The following is a 17,500-nucleotide window of genomic DNA, read 5'->3' on the forward strand; positions in this document are numbered from 1 at the left end:
ATAACGCATCCAGTGGCTTACTACAGGCAGTCCATGAAGACCTCAATGGTTCGCTGGATCACATTGACAGCAATGGAAACAGCAGCCCAGGCTGCTCTCCTCAGCCTCACATGTAAGTGCAGTCAGCATCCCTTATTGACAAAAACTTTGCGTTCCCCTAACATCCTTTCAAATGCATGCAAGCATATTCAGAAACTATTCACATGGACTGAGAAACAGCTCCCATGATGTGAACACTTCCCCTCCCTCTGAATAAATCTCAGTTCATGATGACATGAGTGGGCAGTGGGAAAGGCTTGTGCGCTTGCAAAAGGTTTATCTCACATAGAATAGAATGTGACTCCCGGTCTCTGTGCATTGGGGCCTTGGGCTGCAGCTAGGTGTACTTGGAACATCTCTTTGGTTTAGATTGGACTTGGATGTATGAAACCATGTTTCAGCCTTGAGAAACAAGTTGTTAATGTGATTGCAAAAAATACTGACGCAACACTTCTCATAATATAGGTGCTTTTATTGCACCTGTGATCATCATTATTTGAATATTCAGTGCAATGAATTCTACTTCCGATCAAATATCTGGATTCTTTACTGAATTTTCATCTGTTAAGATTGCATAGCAGGAGTAGTTAGAATTAGTAGTAATTTAACTAGACCCACAAGTCCTTATCATGTTTATGGACTGTCACAGAGATACTGCCCATTTATATTACCATAAAATGCAAAGTTTAACTGTTACCCAGAGTTTACATAGAAGCTAGTAAAGTGTAACTTTTTGCCTGTCTTATAAATCAGCGTAATTACATATTCAACTTTAATTACTGGTGTGTCTGTATTGGCAAGGTTTATATGTTATATTTTATGCAAGACTACGATTCCTATTAATATTTAGCAGCTAACTATATCATTAATTACTCTAAAATCTTTCCCCCACCATCTTTTTAATGCAGCTCAGAGAGTGGCAGTATTAAAAATTGATGTATTGTGGATTTCAGAAATGTGTATGAGGCCTAAGAAATGCCTGGCCTTAATCAGGGGTGTCAAACGGGGCATTTTTTTGTTTAGTAAATAGTAAAACATGTACCTTGGAGGTATCATTTCCCAGGTTATTTATATAATAATTAGAGAAGTGACATCTAAGTAGACATAGATGTAGAATGATTCTTTTTAATGTACAATTATGTCCTTAGTTAATGATAATATCCTTGTATTTAAAATGTTGCACTCAGTGTGTCCTTATTATTTAATTTTCTCTTTCATATTTCCCATATTTATTATACATGTAATGCTGGAATAGTAAGTCAAACACTATAGGTCCCCCCCCCCCCAGTACGTTATCAGAGATGTTCATTTTGATTTGCCTTTGTACACTTAGAGATTTCCAAGTGGTTTTGCTTCCTGGTTTATTTCTCTTGCAAGGCCTGTAAATATATTATCTGACAGATATATTTATATCTTGAAGATCATCTGCCTAATTGCTTTATTTGCCATTTATTGTATCACCTTGTGAGGTGGGGGGACTATAGGCACACACTACTGAGCAAGACCATTAATGTGTTTTAGCGAGTTCCAAACCATTACTTTTTTTCAAAATGGAAAAATTTGTCTTTTGGAAGTGTCTTTAGATGTATTAAATAATACAAAAGAAGTAATAAAACTTGAAGTAGAAAGAACATGAATATAAGCTCTGGAGAGCAACAGTACTCTAAAACAAGTAAAGTGAGCCATCAGACAAAAGTTTTTATATCCCGTGCTGTATGCTATCAACCATGCATTGGGTAGCTTCAGGCCTTTTACTTGTAGCATTTCTCCTGAGTATGCTAATGCTCTCTTTCTGTCTAAAATGCCAAGACAATAAAACTTTAAAGAGCAAACAAGAATTAGATCATGTGTATTAAAAACAGCTATTTCATAGAAATGAATGACATTTGCTATTTAGAGTTGTTTGGTAACAGGGTAGCAGATCTCTTTCTTCCTCTGTCTCTCTTTTTCTTCCTCTATGTGCACTGAGCAGTATATGCCAATTGTACATAGGATATACTGCGTGTACAGTGTACATTCAACCAGCACGCACAACTCTGTACGCCGTGTCAAGTGGTATTTGCATGCTACAAAGTGCATGGATATGTTAATGATGGAAGCTGAGTGCAGATTATACAAATGATTTCAGTGTGAGAGATGAACAACTGTGTGGAAGGAGCTACAAAATCTAAGTATCAAAAATGGGGGAGAAGATAGCATGTCCCAAGGCTTACTTCACTAGCAACTGCTTAGGATAGGCTGTGGTAGCAGTACCCCAGTGCAGCATAACTGAACTTGTTATAGCATCAATATTTCAATGATAATGTGTTAGTACTACAGAGCAGATACGCTGTCACACACTGAGATCAAGGTGCCAGATTGGCAGCCATAATTCATAAAGTTAGTCATGGAACATTTGCCAAATAGTTAGATGTTGTAGGACCTACATCAAGATCCCAGTCTTCCTGGTTTGAGTGGGTAAGTTATTTAGAAACACACCAATTAGGCAGTCAGATAACCAACCTCGAATAAATTTGTAATGAATGAGAATTAAGATAAAATAAAACTTCTGAGTAAAAGCAGAAGCAGTCAAGGCTTACAAAGTCCTTGCTCTTAAAATTTAATTGATTACTAGCTCTAGAGTCTTCATGTAGGCTGAGAATCCTCTTATTCAGGGTGAAACTACACAGGATGTGGTAGTTCAGTGGTCAAAGTCCCAATAATTCTGTATTTACAACAGGCACCCAATTTAAATAGGGCCTGAAGCATGGAGGTAGATCTAACACTTTGTCCTGGCACCAGTTTCCCAATTGAAATCACTCACCCCAAGATTGCTCTTAGCCAAGCAGGTTAAAGTTTACTTAATACAAGACTGTTTCCCCTCTCTGTAATTCATGAAAACTTCAGAGAGCACATGGGCTCACGACCATGATGCACAAGCAAAGGATTAAATCTCCTCATCCCAAGTGCACCATGGCACTGATCCAAACTGGGGCCTTCGCAATCTGCTTTTTGTAAAATAAAAGCACACATTAGGAGTTTGAATCATGGATCTCCCACCTCACATATGGTTTAACTCTCAGGTTTTCTCGGCAAAGGTCAAGTTGTATTTAGGTTTACTTTCAGGTCATATGCTGATTGGTCTATTACCAGACTGTGGTGTTTGTTGCAGAAATCTACCTAGGAGCCAATCTCACAGGAAGCTAACATGAGAAGCAGCTCCTGTGTGAGTTGGGATAATTTTAATAGGGCTTTGTTGACTTCCTTAAAACTGCAGTCTCTAATTACTTTCTTTGAAGCCCAGGTGTTTGTTGGTACCTAGTATAGAAGACAATGTACTCTGTTCATGCGCAGAGGCAGTATTTTCCTCGCATGTTCCTTCTAGGCATTAATCAAAGTGGTTGTCAAAGTCAATCAAAGTGAGGTGTCTCTCAGAATGTATCATGAAATCAAATTTTGATGTGCTTCCTATATGGTGAGGGACCATTGCTTGTCCAAAGCTCAGAAGGGCTTTTTAAGAGAATTCAGCTGAAGCAACTAATTTCTGAACTCAATATTCATGCTGCCTTCTCCTTCATTTCCCTGACTTCTGATTTTGTAAACTAATGCCTCACTGTCACATTACAAGTAGAAATAGTACAGTGCAGGTTGCTCTGCCATTTGTGAATTGATGACAGTGGCCCATTTTTCACATAAGCTCTAAACAATGGTTTAGCACTGTGTGCACAAGCTGGAATGAGGCCAAGCAAGATTTGGGCTTGCATGGTCCTCCTCCTTCAACTTCTATGTAGCCAAGAGCAGCCTTTAGGTTCATTTCCTTTATCCCAGCTTGTCATCCCATGTTAACCAGGAATCATAGTTTATAAGGCACTCTGGTCAGTTTCAGAACAGTCCAGCATCAAACCCTAGGTTAGGAAGCTGACATGTTAAACTAATCAGAGTTCATTATAATCTACAATCTTTGGTTCTGAATAAACCATTCCTCCGTCCCCACAAGCCCAAATCTTGCATGAGCTTGTTCCAGCCTATGCTGAACCATGTTACTGTGTTACGTGTAAACTTGTCTATGGACTGCTGCCATGTTGTGACGCCCAAAACTGATCTTATAGGAAACCTTACACCCATGTGGTTGCGGCAGCCACAGTGATGAACGTAAACAGCAACATTGTTTTCTAATATTAACTTTCCTTGGAAGCATTCTGCTGCATAAGCGATATCAATTTGCACAAAGGACAAAAGCATTTCCCCCTTTGAGTTAAAAAAAGAATGCTAATGGGAACATAGCTCAATATCATCCACTTTGACTGGCACACGATCTTTAGGTTTGTTCACATCCACATTAAAGAACTAGAGACAGGAGTACTTCACACGTGTGTTAATCGCTGATTAATCATCAGGCATAGACTTGCATCTGTGAATGAATGGGCCATGGCAGAGCAGATGCCAAGGACTGAAGGGGATCCTTGCCTTTGCAGCAAAGCCTGGGTGGGAGACTGCTACTGTCTCACAGTGGGTGAGGTGCTGGGCTGTGTTCCCCCAGAATCTCCCATGGCTGTGAGCCAGAGGTGGGAATGAGGCTTATAAAAGCCTGTGCCCTGCCCAGTCATTCAGCCAGACAGAGCAGAGAAGCAGCATGGTATCACCTTTAAAAAGTGCTTTTCATTTGAGTCGCTGTGAGTCGTCGTGCTAAATGATCAAGGTACAAGGGACCAACTGACCTACATGAATGTGTGAATGAGTGCTACATTTTCAGGGCTTACAGGTGTTAGCCCAGAGCACTAGTGAGGTTTTCTCCCTCACTAGGAACAGTTGGGGGGGGGGGGGAGTTGCTATTTTCTGAACTGTTCTCAAAACACCAGCTCAGAAAAGGAACTAGGAGCTGTTTCCTGAAGGTATTTTCTTATAGCCATCCCAGCGCATTACTTGGCCCATAGACACTACAATCCTTGTATTCAGCTTCATTTTAAAATATCGGAATTAGTTGAAGCTGTGTGTGCGCCCATGGTCTCTTGTGATAACAGTATTTGCTGCAGAGGTTACATTTGAGTTTAGCAAAAGTGCACAGAGGAAGAAAGCAAATAAGGATGGAAGCTCATCTGAAAGATGAGCATATGCAAGCTCAGTCAGTCTTTCGTCCTCCAATTCTGCACTATGCAAGAAAGGGGAGTTTCAGCTCTGCATAGCTTCAGTCATCCTTTTCCACCTTTTGTATTCTGCTGTCTTTCCCAACCCCTATCCTCTTTACCTTTCCAACTTTTGCCCAGCCTGGGTCTTTCTTCTCCTTCTCCTTCTTTGCAGTTTGATCTGCATAAACATCAAACTTTTTATATTTTCAAACTTTTTTTATTCTTTAAATTTTGTTCCCAAAGGCAAGTGTGATTATTCTGCTCTAAGGTCTGTTTGAGGTGCTTCAATTTGAAACCAGTCCATTGTCAGATTGTTCCCATATCTGATTATTCCAGTCCCCTACTGTTATGCTTTCACACTACTTACAGTAGGTTACCTATCATTCCAGTTTCAATCCCTTTCATTCCCTTGTGATTTTAACTTCATACCATTCCTGTACCCCTGTCTTTGCATTTTTTGTATTTCTGCTTTTTGTCCCACCTCATGATGCATCTCAATTTACTTTGGAGGCTCTTCTGTTGTAGGAGGCTTCTATGATGCAAAGTCCTTGTTCACTGGGTGAAATTTGCACGCAGCATATTCTAAAATAAATCAAATGCTTAAAGCTGCACCAAGCTTTGGGAGAATGATTGAGAATAATTTAATTGAGTCAGTGATGATACCACTGCTGTAGCATTTTGTGAAATGCATCACGCATAAGCACCATTTAATCTCCTTGTTGTAATATATTAAGGTAGCTTGAAAATGTTGTCTTAAAAAGTCTTTAAAAGGCCAGGAAAATAATTGAAAATATTACCTACAGTTGGAGATGGGAAAGAAATTTTGTGCCTTTTGTATTTTAATGAGGACCTACTTAATTCTGCATTTTTTTGAAGCAATACGCAAACTGAAATACAGCTGTCATTTGAAATTTGCGATTCTCCGATTTTTGCAAGACAGTACTTTTATCAAAAAAGCATGTGCGCACATGTATATTAGAAGGAAATGTGCATAAAATGCAAAATTGCATACAAAAATAGGTGTGTGCTAGGAGAAATGTGTCCTAAAATGTAAAAAACAAATTGCAAATTGACGGGAACATGAGGCAAGCTAAACTTAAGGTTGAAAAATGAGAAACTGAAATTGGCAATTTTGTCCCTCTCTCCCGATATTGTTACAGATTTTGTTTACTTTATTGCTGGCTTTAGTTTAGCGTAGAAGATTGCTACTTGTGGACTTCATAAGATGCTGAAGCTTTGTATCTGACCTTTTGTATCATCAGATTCACATGTAGGCTCTATCTGTCTGAATGAACGTTTCAGGTTTTAGGAGCACCACCTGACATTTCAAATTGACAAGCCAATTGAGCAAAAGGTAGCACTCCCCCTTCTTGTTGTATTTAATTTTTTAATATTTATAGTGATGTTGTGGACCATGTTGAAATAAGTATTGAGGAGTGTGTGTGTCCGGAAGTGGGAGGATCTCTGCAGCTCCGTGCATGTGGGTAGTAAAAGAACAAATAAATTTGCTGTGGAATTAAAATGTTTTCTGTACCGTAACAGATACTGTTCACAAGTAACATCTCCCCTCCTCCAACTCCCCAAAACACACATTCTCCTGTTCTCCTCTATATTCACTTCATATTGTTTCACTTCACATTTCAGATCTAGCCTCTTGTATTTTGCTTCCCTGCTCATCAACTCCCTGATCTTTCTAGCCTTATATGCTGTTGCGCTCAGCAGCCACTGCAGCCCTTTATCATTTCCTCTTTAGTTGTTTAAATGTTACATTCCTTTGATCGAACAGTTGATGTTCCTTTTTTATATAATATTCTAACCCCCATTTGTTGCACTTTCACAATTCTTTCTACTTCCTCCTAACAAAAAGATCACTCTAGAGATAGAGTGCCTGCAGCTGTCTTATGCTGAAAAGTGTCATATCCCCATAGTATGGATTGTAGAAGTTTGCAGGATCCTTTGGGGTTTTGTGGGATCTATATAGAAGCAAAATGCATGGATGCTTTGTTGAAAACTTTATTCCGTTCTCTTTTGAATTCTCCACAATTGGATGTTTGTAGAGGCAGATTAATAATTCTCAGACCCCTGGGCCACAGCCACACACATGCAAGCTCAGATGCTAATTGCTTGAATTTTAACTATTGTAGTTAAGTTTGTAACTATATGTGACAAAAAAAATTCCTACAAACGGAAAGATATGAGCCCATTTTGAAATTCATAGCCTCTAACCAGCAGAACAAAAGCCAAAATATTATTGCAGTAGCACTGGATAGTTTACAGGTCAGAAACAACACATTATATTGTTCATAAACATATAAAGAAAATGTTCACACACAAAAGCTCATCACTTGATGAGTGCAACATTAAATCATGATTTAAATGCGCAAATGAGCCTAGGCATCATAGGTACAACACCATAAATAGAATTTCAGTATCACCTCTGTGGTGGGTTCAATTCACAGTCAGCTGCCAATCATCAAGAAATGGTTCATGCATGCATTGGGCGTAGCTTCATAGTGGCAGAGTTAAGTGGTGGCCTACATGTGTGCATGAGCTATCATTTCATAGACCTAACATGAAATACAAATTTCAAATTTCTCCCATTATCTCAAACACAGTGCTTTAGCAATGAAATCAGTTCACATATTCCTTAGTGTAAAAAAAACAAAAAACCCCAGAAATAACCAAGCAATGAACATAAATGCTTAGTGCCAAAACAACAATGAATCAGAAGCTTGCCATAAGAGGTTGGTGTGAAATGCAGGAGCCGTGGTTCTGCCAAAAGGACCGTTGCAAATGCATGGAATCACAAGAGGAGAAAAATGGATGAACTGGAACAGTTTTGGGTATGTAAGAGAATGAAATCAAAATAAAGGCAATGGGAGCTGGACAACTAAAACAGCCATTCAAACACAATTTCTGATAGTCCATTTCAGTTGTTCATTTGTGTGTATTGGGTGGGGCGGTAAAAAGTGGTTGTTGGCAGGATTTTTCAGAGAATTGTGTGTTTAAATGTGGCCTGTTGGGCAGTTTAATAGGTTATATTTAATAGGTCAGCCTACTTTTGAGATTATTGTTTTTGGTTTGAGATTCAAATCAATATTGAACAATTCATAAGACAAAAGAGGCAACACAAGTTGAGAGTGAGGAAGTGTTTCATCATCGGTAATTAATTTAAATCACACAATCTTCTTTTTTCTTAAAATATATTATACACTTAAACTCAGGCCTAAATAACATTGCTGAAAGTAATGTAGAACAGTTCTATTTCACCAAACCATGGTTTGTTGGAGCTGTAATAAGTCATATGCCCACCCACTGCCTCCTCCCCTCTTTTGCATCAGTACTTCCTGGTTCCTCAAACAAGTTTCCCATGGTATCTGAACCAGAAAACTGTGGCTTGAACAATCCATAGAAACCAGAATCAAACTGATACTCTGCTTTGCAGGGATCATTCATTCCTAGTTTGTACATCGTGAGAAATTCTTGTTAAGAAACCAAGCTACTTTGAAAAAAGGTGCAAGACATTAGAGCAGCGAACACACAGGCACACAGCCCATTCTTGGTTGTTCAGAATGAAGCAAGGATCGCAAGTGGGTACTCGCTTGGTGTCAAAATAAGGATCAGGCAGACTCAGCAATGGAGAATAAGAAGGTGAAGTTTATTGCCAGGCAATAAGGACCCAGTTTGGAATCTCTTCCAAAAGGAACTGGGACCCCGATTGACAGAAATCCAGAAGTCTTATACCTGAGCAGATCACAGCAAATCATAGATCATGAGACAATCATGAGGGACTCACAATATTGTCAGCGAGAATCAGCCAATCAGCAAGCTCTTGTCACGCTACCCGACCCTGGTCAAGCACTGGCCAAGCACAGGGTTCTAGTTCTGCTTTCCAATGCTTCCAGTGACGCTCTGTCTAACCTTTCCCCTAGTTATGACAGGACAGGGAGCTTGGACATTTTGCAGTTTTGCTCTTCCTGTTCTGTGGATTAATTTAGCCTGTATCTGAGGGGATTTTGTACCAGAATCTCTGATTCACGTCTTCCCCTTGTCCAGGGTACACAGATGTTTGTGGGGGAAAGGTCGGCTCCTAACTTGCTGTTTCAAGCAGTTTGCAATTAGCTAAGGCACAGCTTCCCTTTGATTCAAAATGGATTATAAAATACTGTAAGCCCTGATTATGTGCAAACATATATGGATATATATTGAATATATTGATTACTGATAACTGATTATATGGATAGCATAGGGGTAGCCCTTCCTCCTTGCCTCAAGATCACAGTTTGTTGGACCAGAAATTGTGGCATTTGAACGGAGCCTAAATGTCATCCTTTGGAGATGAGCCTTGAGCTCTCCTAAGGCACTCCTGCTTTATTAGATAAAATTTGGCCTTTGTTTTGTGTTCCACAGTGAGTCAAAGCTGGTTTTGAGTCTAGCCATTCTGAATTCACATTTTAGCTACATGTATTGACTTCACATCTTTTCTAGTCCATGTGTGATCTTCTTTTGTAGAAAATGTTCAGTTATTGGGATACTATCCACAGTTCCATAGGGTTTGGGGACACACCGACACATCTACAATGGTTTGGCACTGTGGATTTCTTTCCTTTACGTTCATACTTTTCACAATGCTTCCTTGTCTCCTTCTGTAGCCCAACTGATACAGTGTTCTAAAGGGTATATCCCTTATTCAGTATAGTTCTCAAATCTCACTTCCACCATCCGGAACACACTTTGTGTCTATACAAGTGATCATTTCAAGGATATTTTGGTTTTCCTGCAATCCCATTAACCCTCTTTGGTTGTTCTGTTTAATCCCTGGCAATCTACAAGGCATCTGACTCTTTTGCAGCTTTCCTGCTCCTCTTGAAAGAATTTTAGGTTATCTTTCTTCTTCCTCTGTTTTCTGCCATGTTCAAAGCAGCCCACAGGCCCCTTTCTGATTTATCCCCCCAGAGTAAAGAACAAGTGTTTCTACAAAACATGACCTCTTTTAATATGAAAATTGAACATTTCATGACCTTTGTCCAACTGCCAAATTAACTATATTGGAAATCTGCAGGGTATTTATATAAGCCAAACTGGAAAATACTTTCTCTTCAGTGACAATATTTTAGAGTGCTAGCTATGTAAGAGGTTTTGAGGTGGAAATTACTAACTTTCAATTGTACCCTATTCATGAGTACCAAGTCTCAATATTACCTGCTGCATTCCAAACAAATCAAATCTAGAGAATAAAGGTCAAGTAGTATATTGCATCTCCTGGGACAGGTACTCTTTAGTTGCCTTTTTCATCCTCTGTTCTTCTGTATCACCCTTTTTTCATTGCTTGTCTCTCACTGTTTTCTTTATGCTCATACAATTCCTTCAGTACAAACAGTCAGAGAAGGCAAATTTCACTCAAGCAGTTCTTGTTTACATAACAGATGTACATCACCACACAGACAAAGCCTTTCTGCCAACCTTAACGTTAGACCTCGGGGCCGAAACAATTCCAAAGCTTCACATTTGAAATGCATAACTTTGCAGCATTGTACTTTGTTTCAGTTGCTGTTGTTTCAAATGTGGAAATATTGTCTTGAAAATGTCTGTTTCTGAAACTTAAAAATTTGAAAGATATAGGCCTGGTTCAGACTGTGGTTTCATGGAGCAGAAATGTGTCTACACCCTGTCCAATTTCCTTCCCGCTTCACACACCTGTGGGACCAGTGAATATCATATATATTACTGTGTTCGAGTTTTTCTTAAATTCCAAAGTGGGTAAGTTTTGACACACATTCAGCATATAGCAACTGTGCCTAAATAGCAAGCAAATCTTCTATTTTATATTCCAGTCTGTGGTATTGATCAGAAAAGAAATATAAGCACGGCTTTTCTTAACCCAATCATTATTACTTGGGGACTCCTTTGTAATGGATGCCTCTTGTCGTCCATTTTACTTCTAAGCTGATTTGAGTTCAGAGAAACATTTTGAAAACCTATAGGAACTATGTATTTCATTTGAATTCACCCTGCCCTATCCTGAAGGCCCAGAACATTTTGAAAACCATTGGCATAAAAGAGTACTCAAAGGCTGCTAACCTTTGTGTGCTAACTTGGGAGTCAGTCCCACTGAACTCATTGTGCCTTAAATTCCAAATAAGCATGCATATAACATAGCTGCAAAAATATAGCCTATAAAATGCTAATACAAAACATCACACAGTTCCAACACATTAAAATCCTCCCTAAATCTTCTTCTTCCACCTGCAATTTCCCCATTTTCAGATAATCGAAGTCTCTCTTATTTGGGTCACCTTATTTCTGCGGATGGGCTGAAATACCTTCTTCCAAAAGGAGGCACTCAGTTCCCATGCAAGGCCCCTCAAAAAGAGCATTAGATAACAAAATCTTGAATTTGGTTGACAAATATTAAAAGGTATAAGATTCCAGCACTTCTGTGTGGATTGTTACATCCAGCTGTTGTTATGAAATATTATGCCTCTGAGATCTGAAGCCTTCAAACCTGCCGGTCAACATATGTTTAAATCCAGCAATTCTGACAATCCATGGTGGATAATTTATCAAAATGCGCAACGATCCTCTTGTGCTAACCCCCTTCCATTATGGGTTGAAATCTAGCCTTTTGAGTGACCGTTTGTCTTCCGTGATGTTGGAGAAGGAGACAGCTCCTTTTGTCTTTCTCAAGGGCTCTGCTTTACGCAACTACAGGCCATATGCTACACCATTCTTCTTTACAGGCTGCTTCATTGTTTCTGTGGCAGCCAAGATCTAATGCACATCTGAAGCCTGAAAAGGTCTGGAGCATATGCCAAACACTTAGCCACAGGTCCCTAACAGTTCCACTGCTTGAGTGGAGAGACGTGTCTCCACATTTCTCACACATGTCACACGAAACACAGCTGGAGTATCAGTGGGTTAGATACTGCTGACAAGTAGAATTCTGGGCTGCTGCATGAAGTTTGAAACAGCTTCAGAGCTTAGCAGATTTGCAGAAAGTCACTGGTGCCATGTCCAACTGCTTCAGGGTTCTAAAAGGCATGGGGAGTCTGCATGAGTAGGAAAGGCTCTGCACTCAAGGCCTCTCCTCCTCCCAGAGGGGAGGAGTTGTCAGTGGGAGCAGCTTCCTGCAACAGCAGGGAGGCGTATTCGGCTCCCTGCTTCTGATTGCCTTTGCTGCCGCGGCCAGGCCTTTCAGCCAGCCAATAGGGCCGGCTGGTGGGCGGGTTTGGCTGCATTTAAACAGCCACGGCAGCGCTCTGTTCCCAGTCGGTTCCTGCTTGCATTAGATCTCCCTCCCTCCCTTTTAGGTCAGCTTCCCTTGCATATTGACCTTGCTATGGACTTTGGTTAGTTGCCTTGATTGCCCAAGGGGCCTGGTAGGAATTTTTTATCCATTTGACAAATTGGCACCAGCCTCTTGGTTTTTTCGCCTACCTCGTAGCAACTCGTCACAACTTTCTGGTATTGGCGGTTAGGCATTGGAATAGGTGTGCTGTGTTGGAGGATTGGTTATGGGCCATCATCTATCCCTCCTCTTTTGGGTATTCCGTTAAAGGAATCTGGCGGTCGTGGATCCTGTCCTATGCCCTGCTGGTGCCTAGGGCCTTGGCACGACCCCCGGTGACATCATGGGGAAGCTTCCAGTTCTGTTTGCATCAACAAGCTCCTCCCAATGGTTGTTAACCCTGAAATGACTCCCTGCTGAGTGCTGTGGAGTCATGTATTGCTGTTTTATCCAATGCCTAAGCCAGTACTACTCACATGCTGTAACCAATAAAGTTGTGACCTTATTTTGCCCATTAACCTAAAATAATGTGTCTTTTTGTCTTATTTATAATCCTATGCGGGTGGCAGGTCCTCGACTCACAAGGAGTTATCCCTTTGACTAATGGAAAATAAGGAAGGCAATGGAACTAGAATGTTTGCTCCTGCTTTCTTTCATCACACGAGGGATTAAAATACTTCAGCTAGAACGTTTACAGGATCTCAACTTCAGTACCTGAAAAATTTGAAGAGGGCAGGATTTGTTTATACAGTTTGTTTTTAGCCTCACCAATTTAAAAGGCACTGGTCAAGTTTCAGAATATTTTAAAGCTCCTAAGTAACTAGCTAGATTTGAGTTAACAAACAAAACAAAGGCTGTAACCAAAGTATCCACTAAAATAAATCTGCTCAAGTTCTGAAGCATGTCTAGGGGAAGGATTTTCTAGAGAAATGCTTTTGCATGAATGTGCAGTGTTATAACTTGGTACAGTGAGGCTGTTATCATCTGGACAGACCAGGACCTCCATGCACACTGCCCAGGCTTGCGCTCCAGAGAGGTCACTTTGGTGATGACAGTGCAGGAGGCAGCAGTTTTGAGTCTCTGCAGCCACAGCAGGCACTGTGATTCTCCAGCAGTTTGACTTTACAGTCCATTGTCTCTCAAGACACATGGATGCCAAAAACCGGTGATGACACTGTGGCCGTCAAAGGAAGAAGGTGATCACCCAGATATCACCCAGTTGAGCACTTTAGAACTGGATACTTTTAGAATAAAAAGCAAAATCCAGTCCTATTTCCTCATGATAGGAATCCCCTAATAGATGTTCCCTGAAGAAAATAATAAAGCTTTTCCTGCTTCACTAGCAGGAAAGGAAAGAAAGGAGGGGTTTTCTTTTTGTTGTTTCTGAAATACAAGCTATAATTTTGCTCTGCTATAGAAAATGTATTTTTATTCCTCTGCATTTTCTTGACCATTCTTTATTGGGGGGGGGCAGTTTAATTAATGAAAAATACTGCACCAAGTCCTCTTTCTTGCTGGTGACACCAGCTCAACAGCATTTAATTAAAGCTCTGTGTGCCTGGGAAATACAGGATCTTGTTTTCATGTTAGCAACCCGCACATGCACAGGTTTAAAAGTGAAATGTACACTTTGAACATTTTTTCCTTTTCGTTTTGGTTCTGAGATTGTGGAGAACAGGCTTTACCAGCACTGCCAATTTGCTTTTAGCATAGCATCATAGACATGCCAAAGATCTAAGCTTTCAAGGCTCATTGGCAGTCACAGAACAAGCAGAGGTGAATTACTACACGCGGCAGAGCAAATTATGTACAGTGTATGGAATCTGGTATAGCATTGGGCTTTGTGAGAATAAAGGCTCCTATTTGAAGCATGTTTCTAGAACTCATTGCGAAGGAGAAGAAAAAACATGAGAGCATGTGAGTCTGTTATGTGCAAAAAAAAAATGTCCCACAAACAGATGAGCTGAAGGGCTGGAAAGGAAGGGTAGCACTGGCAAAATTGTGTCAGGAGTGAGCCAACAATAAGTCACACATAGTAAGTGAATTTAACTCTTTAGTAGAAAAAAAACAGGATCTGTTCAGGAGAGCTAGGCCCAATGAGCACAGCAACTCTTCTTCGGTAGGTCTTGTCCCTATGAGGCAGGTGCAAGGACTGAAGGTCCTTCCCACAGCTGCCTAAGTCTCCTCTCCCCAGGCTTCCCCAAGCAATCAGAGACTGTGCTAGCATGCCCACCTTTACTCTTCATGCCCTTCCTGGTCCTGGGAGACCAGAGGGGAGGGGAGCTTGTCTCAGCAGGAAGGGGAGAAACCCCCGCCTCTTCACCAGCCTGACTTATCTCTGTTTCTTGGCCTCCCTCATCCCACTCTCCTGCTTCCATTTCTGATTCTGGACTTCTTTCTCCATTCTCACTAAGCCATTACTTTTTCAGCTTCCAACATGTCCTCTTCCTAGTCTTGTCCCTCTTCTCCCTCTGACCACTCTGTCGTCCCACTCATTTGCCTGAAGAGGACTGGTCTCGTTGAAGCCCCCACATATATTTCTGCAGCAGAGATTCGGAGAAAGTTGTCGTGTGAAACTGCCCAAGGGACCACCTTTATTTAGATTTGCCCTGTAATGATGGTTTGACTCATTTTCCTTGCATAGGATAGGAGAAGTGACAATGTTTTCAATTGTGCTGAATGTTCAATACAAATTGGGCATGGCACCCTGCTTACCTCTGCATAGTATTAAGAGCTTGAACTTGGGGCAAAAATTTGTCTGGCCCTGGAATATTATTGTGCATGGTTGCTCGGGACTTTTAAAGCCCCGATGTCTCATACTTTGATATCCTAATAACTGCTTGCTCTCAGTAGTGGTTGTTGTTTTTTCTAAGGTGCCTTTCAGAAATTCTTTCACGTTGTTTGGAAAAGCATGAGACAAATAATGCATAAAGATCTCTAGCTGAACTGTAGCGTTGGTGAAATAAGATGCACTCAGGTGTCAAAAACCAATACACTGTGAAATGCTGTTAGACCTGGTTTCGGTAGCATGGTTATTAATGGCATGCTAGGAGCATCTGACATTCCTTGGGATCAAAGGCTTCTTCAGAGTTCATATTTCTATATAAAGCAGAACAATGTGTGTGACTGCCCTTCCCCTCTGTTTTCTTTCGGAGCCAACAGCCTTACAGGGAGGGCAAATGACAGCACAATAGCCACTACAGTGGGTGGGGGTAGCTCTCATCCCTCATTCTGAATATATTGCCTTATTTGCTTTTGCTCTGCTTCCCAGGGAAGTGGCAGGTTGCCTGAGGTGTCTACAGGTACTGTTGCTTCTGCTGCAACTGCTTTGCCTCATACAAGACCAGAGCCTTCTGCTCAAAAGAGAATGGGGAGGACTACCGAGTTTAGCCCCCGCCCCTCGCCCCACCATAGCTGTCAACTTTTCCCCTTTTTAAAGGGAAATTCCCTTATTCCGAATAGGATTCCTTGCAAGAAAAGAGAAAAGTTGACAGCTATGTGCCCCGCCCACACTATGCCTCTGCTGACAGGCATGGCAGAGTGTTTAATGCTGGAGATACCATGTAGTGAATATTAGTTTATGATTTCACTTTTTAGAATCTATCTTATATTGTTTTCTTATTTTGTATTTGAAGACAAAATTGAAAGTTTAGGCCCTTTTTGGTTAGCCAAATCTGGTTGTGCATTTTGTGTGCAGTAAAATGCTGATAGCTACACTGAGTGAGGAACTAGTATGAACACTATTTAGCCCAGTATATATTGAAGGCCCAGGACTGAATGAGAAATGAGTTATTGGCTCAACCAGGTCAGCCCCTGGCCTCATGACAAACAGGCTCATACTAGGAAAATCCTCAGATTCAATAACTACAGACCTGTTACATTAAGTTTTCACCAAGCTGTGATATGTTGGAAGGCTAAATACAGGGTTATGTGAAGAAACTGTCCATTTTATCCTCAAAAGGCACTTGGCAGACTGCGTTACAGGTGCTTATTTTCTCTGCTTCGAGAGGTTTCAGTTCTAATTTGGAAGGTGCCCTTTAGATTTGAGATGCAGTCCTGTTTTATAATAACCCTTGTCAGGCTGTGAGTCTAAGCATGCATTTCTGGAAGTATGGCCCATTGAAGCTACTGAGACTTCTTAGTAAATGCTTTAGAACTAAGAGCCCAGTGACACAAAACCTAACTCTAGAACATTATTGATGTTCTCAGTTTTGAATATCCCAGTATAGTATTGGATTCCGGAAAATCAAATGCAAACTTTGTTTTGTTTCTAAGTGTTGAAATTAAGCATCTGTAACAAACTCTAGAACTTAGGAAATGGCACGACATTAATTTTAAGCATGGGAGCAAGAGTGTCTGATTTAATACTGTTGTCATACTGACTGTTAAGAGACCTATTACATATACATCTTAACTCTTGCATGGCCAAGGCATTTAGGGTGCAACTCTTAAAACACCACTATTCATTTCCATAAGGAAGTTATTCATTATAAGCATGCAGATCCTGACTTTTCATTTGAAAACACAAGACAAAGGCTCAAGGCCACTTATGACATTAAAAACTGGAAGAATGACAATGTTTTAAAGATTTAAAAGGATAAGTGAAACAAGCAAAAATGGAAAAGAAATTATTTTGCAAGGCAACAGGAAACCATCAGGGAATAGGACAAGATTGAGTCACCCTGGGTGGGAAACTCCACAGCTAAGGCATGGCCACAGGGGAAGATCTACCCTGCATCCCCACCAGCCATATCTCAGCTAGTGACAGGATGCAGAGAAATGTAAAGCACTTTTCTAGCATTTTACAGTCACAATTTCTCCCAAATAAGCCTGGGAACTGTTGTTTGCCCCTCACAGAGCTATAGTTCCCAGCAGACTTAACAAACTGCAGTCCCCAGGATTCTTTGAATATGCTTTAAATGTTCAGTGTGGATGTGACCTTTAATGTGGCCTCATGTGGGAGGAGATACTCCTTCACGTACCCTAGTCTTAAGAAGCTGTTTGATACTCTTAACAGTGCTAACCAACTGCTTGAATCTAGTTCTGCTGGATCTCTCAGCGGCCTTTA

At 40.7% G+C, this 17,500-nt stretch overlaps 1 protein-coding gene across 20 annotated transcripts in view; it reads left to right on the forward strand.

Annotated features, from left to right (window-relative positions):
* The window catches only part of FOXP2 (forkhead box P2), a 350,478-nt gene that overhangs the window by 324,125 nt on the left and 8,853 nt on the right, over positions 1-17,500 (forward strand). For 16 of the 20 annotated variants that reach the window (XM_083699205.1, XM_083699192.1, XM_083699199.1 and 13 more), the window contains one exon: positions 1-112. This exon is cut by the window's left edge and continues 52 nt beyond it. In XM_083699205.1, the coding sequence (XP_083555331.1) occupies positions 1-112 (112 nt within the window). Of the gene's footprint in view, positions 113-6,406; positions 6,499-17,500 lie in introns of all 20 variants that reach the window. The other 4 variants (XR_014555348.1, XR_014555349.1, XR_014555350.1 and 1 more) reach the window with 1 other exon arrangement.

The sequence above is a fragment of the Podarcis gaigeae genome, assembly GCF_964106915.1.
Source record: "Podarcis gaigeae genome assembly, chromosome: 10".
Classification (NCBI taxonomy): Eukaryota; Metazoa; Chordata; class Lepidosauria; order Squamata; family Lacertidae; genus Podarcis; species Podarcis gaigeae.